The following is an 8,058-nucleotide window of genomic DNA, read 5'->3' as shown; positions in this document are numbered from 1 at the left end:
ATTTTTCAAAAAAAATTACGAAACACACAGGTGTCAGTCAAATTGACGTCTCCTTTAAAACTTAACACACATGCGCCAATTGGATTGACAACACTATGTGCACTAGCCAATCCAATTGGCGTCTCTTCTCTAAATTTAAGAGTAGGCGCCAATTCATCTGGTATCTCCTTTTCAAAGTGGAATATTTTAAAAAATAATCTGAAAAATAGATTATTTTAGAATTCTTTTTTAAAATTGAATAAAAAATTCTACTAATTATACCCTTTTCTAAAAACAACATTTTAAAAAACAGATAACTCTTTAAACCATATCCACTAATAATATATTTTAAATAATTTAACTGTTATCTGATTATGTCATAAAAGATATATTTTTGTTAATCCAAGAAATGTGATTTATGGATAAAGTCACATAGTAAACTTTTACATAAGCTATTTTATTAAAATTAAAATTAAAAATAAAATATCAACCGTGAAAAAGCAAACAATATGGCGCGCCTAGTTTGAACTTACAGTATTTTATTGTCTACAACATAGAAATAGCTTCCCGGGAATCTGAATAGGAATGCCACGCTGGCAATCCGTGCCTCTCTTTCTCAACCAATCAGCACAAACTATTTGGTCCTATATAATAACATTCCACCTATTGATTAATCAATCCGTACTCGCCTTCTAACTCTTCTGCTTCTCGTTCTCTCAATTCCAAAGGTTTTAGGGTTTCTCTTTTTACCATCGATTCAAAATGAGTTCCACTGCTAACACCAAGGGCGGTCGAGGCAAGCCAAAGACTGCCACCAAATCTGTTTCAAGATCCTCAAAGGCCGGACTTCAATTTCCGGTAGGTAGAATCGCAAGATTCCTCAAGGCTGGAAAATACGCCGAACGCGTTGGTGCCGGTGCTCCCGTCTACCTCTCCGCCGTTCTTGAATATCTCGCTGCCGAGGTATAATTCATTCTGGTTTAATTTTTACAGTGGTTGATGGATTTGTGTTTTGAATTTTAGTCGGAGTATCTAAGTTTCGATTATTTGTGATTTAGGTTTTGGAATTGGCTGGGAATGCGGCCAGGGACAACAAGAAGAATCGAATTGTTCCAAGGCACATTCAACTCGCTGTTAGGAACGATGAAGAACTTAGCAAGCTTTTGGGAACTGTAACCATTGCCAATGGAGGTGTTTTGCCTAATATTCACCAGACTTTGATACCTAAGAAAGCTGGAAAGGGAAAAGACGAAATTGGATCTGCTTCTCAAGAATTTTAGGGTTTCTCTGCCTCCTTGTTGACTAGTCTTAGTCTATTTTGCCCGGATATTATATGTAATTTACAAAATATTCTTTGTTCTTAAGAAAATTGAAAGTCTATTTCTAATGGTAAAAATCTTGATATATGTCCCTCACAATCTCCTGAATAATTTTATTGAATGAACAAAAAGAGTTCAAAAATTTATATGATCAAAATTAAATATTAAAAAGAAACCAAAATCACGTCTTTCAAAAATTTCATTCTCGTTTTATCTTTAACTTGCTTTTACTCAAATTGGATAAACATAATTGGACGCTAATGTTATGGGAAATCTGTGAAATTCCAAATACCCTCACACTAGAATGTGTGCTAATCATAGGTGTAGTAGTACCTTATAATCTTGGGATGTTTTCTATTGATGTTTTTGTGTAGAATGATTTTTTTTAAAGGTTTTAGTTGAGCCATAGACAACTAAATCTTAATTGAAAAATTTGAGAAGAATCTTTGAAGTTAGTTAACTCTTCCTACACATGGTTGATTTTTTTTTTAAGAATGAAATTGTAAAATAGCCTTCGTATTTGTTTGGATATAACTTAACTCCATTTTCTTTAATTAAGAAGTTTAGAAATTTGCCTACTCTAATGCAAAAAGCACATTGAATTGGATTTTCTATTTAAGTCATACTTTATCATCCTCTTGTAGGGTTTTTTAAGATTTGCTAAGGGGTTGTTTTTAGATTTAGACTTAACCATCATGTTATCTATGAAAACTTGCGCAAAATCATTAATAAAATCATTAAAAAAAAGTTTATTTCTCTTTTATTACAAGTATTTGCACTCAAATAGAGGTAACTTAATATGCGATAAGTCAGATAGGCTTTTAAATTATGATATTTGCATAATTGGCATGTGACATAATTCTCTTGAATCACTAGTCTTTCCTCGATGAATACTAGTCTTTTTGCCTATAAATTTGACCACATACAGTTTGAGTGGAATTGCTCGAGAGCGTGATGGATGACTCACTCCTTCAATATATGAGATGCAATTTTGTCAATAATTGAGACTTGAAACTATTTAATTCCAAAGAAGTAGTTTGAGTGGAACTGCTCGAGAGAGTGATGGATGACTCACTCCTTCAATATAGGAGATGCGGTTTTGTCAATAATTGAGACTTCAAACTATTTAATTCCAAAGAAGTAGTTCTGCTGTAGGGGAGCTTGACGACTTTTCTCCCACATCTAACACATGTTTGACCTCTCTCGTCCTCTTTTTGATCTCTCTTTTCCATTTACGATATGGGCAACTAATGGGCTGTAACCATTGATACCAAATGGATTTGTGTTATAATATGGATATCTTTGCATGTCATTTTCATTGGTTCTCTTGTATTTATACTCAGTAGTTGACTACAGAGTCTAGTCGTACTAATATGACCTCGTATTTTTGTGTTTTGGGCGAGTCATAACAAGTATAACATTATTTTGACAATTCAATTTATGACATATGCATGAGTTATTTGGGCAAGCTTTATGAACAATGATAACCTGTAGGGTGCTATGATACTCATGAAGACCCAATGATACCACAAGAGGTGTGACGATACCCCCATGGATACAATGAAATCCTAAAGGGCCCAACGATACCCCAAAAGGTGTGATGATACCCCAAAGGACATGATGATAACTCGTATAGTGGAACAATACTCTAAAGGGTGCATGGATACCCCAAAGGGTGTAATGATTTTGTATGTGATCAATAACTGAGTTGTAGGAAAGTCATGTTTAGTAAGTATGTCTCATCGTTAAAGATGTTAGTGTAAGACCTAGAGGCCAATACTTTTGGTACTTGTATCAAAATGATTTATTAATAATAAAAGGTTTTTTCTTTATTATGTTTGTTTAATAAAGTCCTTAGAATAGCTAGTCCATTTAATGTATCAAATGTGACTTAATCATGAGATCCCATTAAACATAAGGACATTATTCTTAAAGTATCCGTAGTCGAGCTTTACTGTGACGTTAGATAACATTAAATATTAAGACGATTATGTATATAGACTGATGATCATATCTCATGGATCATGGATAAGGATTTATCAAGTATTAAACATAGGTATGAATATTAGGAGTAATATTTATACTGGATTGACCCGCTATGAGAATACTACATAGAATGTTATGCAAAGTGTCATAAGTTATTCTTATGGTGATAGTGGTGTATAAACCTTCGACCTGAAACCACTATGGACCCTAGATGTAGGGTCGAGTGCTTTATTGTTGATCAAACATTGTCCGTAGCTGGATGACCATAAAAATAATTGATGGGTACTCCACGAAGCAAGCTGAGGGACATGAGTGACCTAGATGGAATTTGTCCATCCTGCGTAACAGGATAAATGTCTAAGGGTCCAATATTGAAATGGACAAGGATGACACAGTATATGCCTTGTGTTCACAATAGACATAAGAGCAAAAAAGGTAGTTGTACACACAAGTATTATCACAAAAAAGGATTTGGCAGATCACATGACATTTTTGTGTCTTGGGTAGCAGTGATATGATGCTAGATATCGCTCACTGTTTATTATGTTAAATACGTTATTTAATATAATTGCCAATGTCGCGAAAACCTACAGGGTCACACAGAAAATGACGAATTTATGAAAGGTAACGTAAATAAGGAACACCGTAAGGTACAATGCACTTAAGTGAATTATAGAACATCGTAAGGTACAATGCATTTAAGTAGAATATGAAATATGGTAAGGTAGCACGTGCTTAAGTGATTTTCAGTATGCCATAAGATATGAGTCACATACACTTAAGTAGGCTTTTTAGCTTGCAGCTCACACAAGTGGTTCTATAAATAGAACCCTAGTGCAGAAGCATTTCATTTTGATGAAATTTCGATTCTGTCTCTAACACTCAAAGCCTTCATTCGTAGCAGCTACCACTGAGACTGAAGGAATCCGTTCGTGTGGACTGAGTAGAGGCGTTGTCACCATTCAACGCTCGTGATCGCTCCTTAGATCTGCATCAAAGGTTTCAATCGCCACAAGAGGTAACTGTTTCTATCACTAATCATGCCCATTTGTAAGGATCACTAAAGGAAAAATTTAATTCCCGTTGCGTTTTGGATCGCAATTTTCCTTCAGTGTATCAGAGCCACTTATAAAACCATGCATCTGATAGTTGTTTATTTTCTATATTAATAGGATTAAAAGACAGAATGAATTAAATAATAAACGAGTAATTAAATTTTGCATCATGTGTGTATGATTTGGATGATTTATGTTGATTATGCTTTTGAATCCGATGTTAGTATGGTGAAGCAGCAATACATCGATCCTCCATAGGTTACACAAATGAGATCGATCAATTTATATATATGATATAAGAAATTCTGATGCAAAATATGGTATATATGATATACTGTTTCTATTTCGTTCATTCAAACACTTAATGATTGTTATTCCTTTGAGAGATCAATGGTCATTTGCTTCGGAATCCGACATTAGTATGGTGAAGCAATGACGTGTTGATCAATCATATTCAATTATCAATCGAGGTGTGTTTGACGGTATGAAATTGTTGCATTAGGGTTCATGACGGTACAAGGGTTGTGATATCAAAGAGTTATGCGATTAGGGTTGTGACTACACAAGAGTTATGCTTTAAAGTATCAAGTGTTGATGCGAAAAACGACGTCGGTTTCAAATGAATTGTTCATTAAAATTTTGCGTTGAGGCGCTGCCCCCTTGACCCCTGTCTGCTAAACATTCAGCGGAACCTCTGACTAACTCTGCGTAGTGTGATCAATCGCCGAAATTTAATTTGGTTGATTTAATTAACAGAATTTAAATTAATAATAATAATGTGTTTATTATTATTGTCTTGTGGTGATCAATTATGACCTTAGTTTTCCTTTATTTTATTTTTGGGATTTTAAAATTCGGCTTGCGTGTCGTGCCTCTATTTTAATCTCTTAATATAACTTCTTTTCTCATCTCACTCCCTCGTATGTAAAACGAGTTTCTTTTATGTAATTGTTACCACAAGAAATCTATAAGGCATGTTGAAGGCGTAATCAATGAAAGTGCCTTATGAATGTAAAGTTTATACCCCATCAAGGGGTGGAGATGTGCCTAAGATAAAGCAAGAGTTGAGAAAAACATAAGTCACTAAGAGACGAAACCGACAGAAGAATCAAGTTGGTCGAAAATCCATTATGTCGACTGAACTGAAGACTGGGACTTAAGGAATTTCTAGTTATGTTTAACACATAGAAGACAGGGTCGACCTAAATACCTGGGCGGGAGAAGTTTGAAATTGAAAATGACTAGCAGTTACAAGAAGAATAAGCGCCAGAATATGGAGCAGTTTGTAGAACGTGTATAGAGCAGTTTGCAGATCGTGTGGCACGACGTTTGCTATTTTTTAGGAGTTTTTGGCCTGTAGGCGGTTTCTTTAGTCTAGTATAAATAGGATATCCCACGAGGGGCTCGAGGTGTTCACCTTGTACTAAAATCACTTGTAAAAAACTTCTCATTCCCAACGCGAGGAAGCATTAGTTTTTAAGAGTGCTATGTACGTGAATCACCACATTTATTTCAATGCAACTTCCTTAATTTTCAATTGTTCCCGTTTAACATTTTATTTTAATTTCATTTACTTTTGAGTTATCACTTTACGTTGTTGTCTACGCTGTCGACATTGATTCTATTACGATAATAGAGTTCACCAAAAGCGTGTTCGTCGTGTACGGCTTTTGAATGTTGTAGTGTTGTCGATCACGAGTCACCCATAGGCTATAACATCATTTAAACCTTTCGTGTGGAAAAAACCTGCGCTTGTTTAATACTTTGTCAGGAGCCGTTCCTCACAAAGCTGTGCTGTCGAATTGAATAAGCCACACTTGCACTAGCACATGTCTTAGGATCAACTGGTCGATCCTGCAAGTAACCCTTAGTTTTAAGGCCTAGGGAGGACCAGCGGTTGTTTACCAATTTCCACAGTAAACAAAATGGCACGCCCAGTGGGACAGTGCTAGTGCAGTTACGAAATTGCATGAAACTTAGAAGTGGAAAACGATATAGTAAGCCACAAGAAACTACGAAAATGTCAAACTCCAATACAGATGAAGTGCCACAAGGGACTTTATCCACTATGGAAACAGTAATATCACAGGTTGCAACTTTGCCGCCGATGACAAGTGCAACCTCAACGAGGTCGACTACGGGTGCGATTGAAGCATCAATTCCTTTACCTCCACCGGGAGGTTCAAGATCAACGATAACGACGTTCAGACCTTATGTGCCTCGCTTTGGTACCACAGATCCTCTTTATGGAATGCCGTATTCCTTAATGCCAGGATATCAGTCGACATCAAGTGCAACATTGTTTTCAGACAACGCTCAAAACACGAATCCTTCCTTGCAAGGATCAGCGCAAGGGGGCAATGTTCAGAGTAGGAATAATACTCAGAATAGAACCATGCCGCTGTCGAACACTTCAATAGCGGTGTTGAGGCAACAAATGGATGATAATAACCATGAGTTGGTTAATATGTTAACTAATCAAATGGGTACAGTTTTTAATCCTGTGATACAGGAATCTGCTGAAACAAATAGGCAGGTGGCGAATCAATTGATGCGCTTGTGTAATTTTCTGGGGGCACCGACTCGACAGATGGCACAAGTGGTTAGAAAAACCATTCCTGTTCAGATGGAGATAGGGGCAACAGAAGATGAGACAGTCCACGAGGGACAAATCCTTAGACCCCAACAAAATCAAGACGTTGAATCAGGAGTAGCAGGACGTAACCAAATGGTGTTGGTTAACCGACACGAAGACGCTGATCAAATTGTCGATCAACATCGACAAGAAGACTTAGCAGTGGAAAATAATTTGACAACTATTGTCGAAAGGATTATGGCTAGGAATGGTATGAGTGCCACATTGTAAATGCCACTATATGCTTCCCCGTTGGCTGAGTTTATTCTCTAAACTGAGGCACCTAGAGAAATGAAAGTGCCTAAGTACACTAAGTTTGGGGGAGAATCTGGTGAGTCGACAATAGAGCATATTGCTAGATATCTAACAGAGTCAGGAGATTTAGCTCATAATGAGTGTTTGAGAGTAAAAAACTTTCCTTCGTCTCTGACTAAGGCTGCCTTCACATGGTTCACTTCTTTGGCCCCAAGTTCGATTGATTCGTGGGCCAAGTTAGAAAAGAAGTTCCATGAACAATTTTACGAAGGACACTCCAAAATTATTTTGGCAGAATTGTCTAGTATCAAGAGAAGGTTTACTGAGAGCATCGACGATTATCTGAATAGATTCAGATAATTAAAGGCCAGGTGCTTTACGCAAGTACCAAAACATGAACTTGTTCAGATGGATGCTGGGGGGTTAGATTATTCCATTAGGAAGAAAATAGACCCAACTTTTGTGAAAAGTATGTCACAGTTGGCTGATAGAGTTCGACATCTTGAACGACTAAGGTTAGAAAAGGTTAGACACAATAAGGCTAAGAAAGAAAAAGTAGCGTTTGTCGACTATGACGCGACAAATCCAATATATGAGGCTGATTATACCTCATCAACCGAATTAGAAATTGACGTGGCTGAGTTAAAGCCAGGATCTGCCTATGAGTGTCGATCATTACTTCCTGCGCAAGGAAAAAATCCTGTCGAAAACAATCCAAAATTCCCTTCGAAAACTTATACTTTTGATGTGACAAACTGTGAGGAAATTTTTTTTTGTTAGTTAAAGATGGCCAAATGATGGTGCCACCTGGTACTAAAATACCACCATT

General features: G+C 36.6%; 1 protein-coding gene across 1 annotated transcript; it reads left to right on the top strand.

The window, feature by feature from the left end:
- Positions 1-646: 646 nt before the first annotated feature.
- On the top strand, positions 647-1,385 carry LOC127132320 (histone H2AX). Its single transcript, XM_051061245.1, has 2 exons — positions 647-942; positions 1,038-1,385. Exons 1-2 carry the CDS (start codon positions 742-744, stop codon positions 1,257-1,259), a joined length of 423 nt encoding a protein of 140 aa, XP_050917202.1. The 5' UTR covers positions 647-741; the 3' UTR covers positions 1,260-1,385.
- The last annotated feature ends 6,673 nt before the right edge of the window (positions 1,386-8,058 follow it).

The sequence above is a fragment of the Lathyrus oleraceus genome, chromosome 3 (genome assembly GCF_024323335.1).
Source record: "Lathyrus oleraceus cultivar Zhongwan6 chromosome 3, CAAS_Psat_ZW6_1.0, whole genome shotgun sequence".
NCBI lineage: Eukaryota > Viridiplantae > Streptophyta > Magnoliopsida > Fabales > Fabaceae > Lathyrus > Lathyrus oleraceus.
The sequence above is the reverse complement of the archived record's forward strand: the minus strand, read 5'-3'. Positions and strand labels throughout refer to the sequence as shown.

Bases quoted from the DNA above. Each gene is read 5' to 3' on its own strand.
- LOC127132320 (XM_051061245.1), top strand. From the start codon at position 742: ATGAGTTCCACTGCTAACACCAAGGGCGGTCGAGGCAAGCCAAAGACT. The intron at 943-1,037 runs GTATAATTCATT...TTTGTGATTTAG, and splicing joins TTGAATATCTCGCTGCCGAG to GTTTTGGAATTGGCTGGGAA.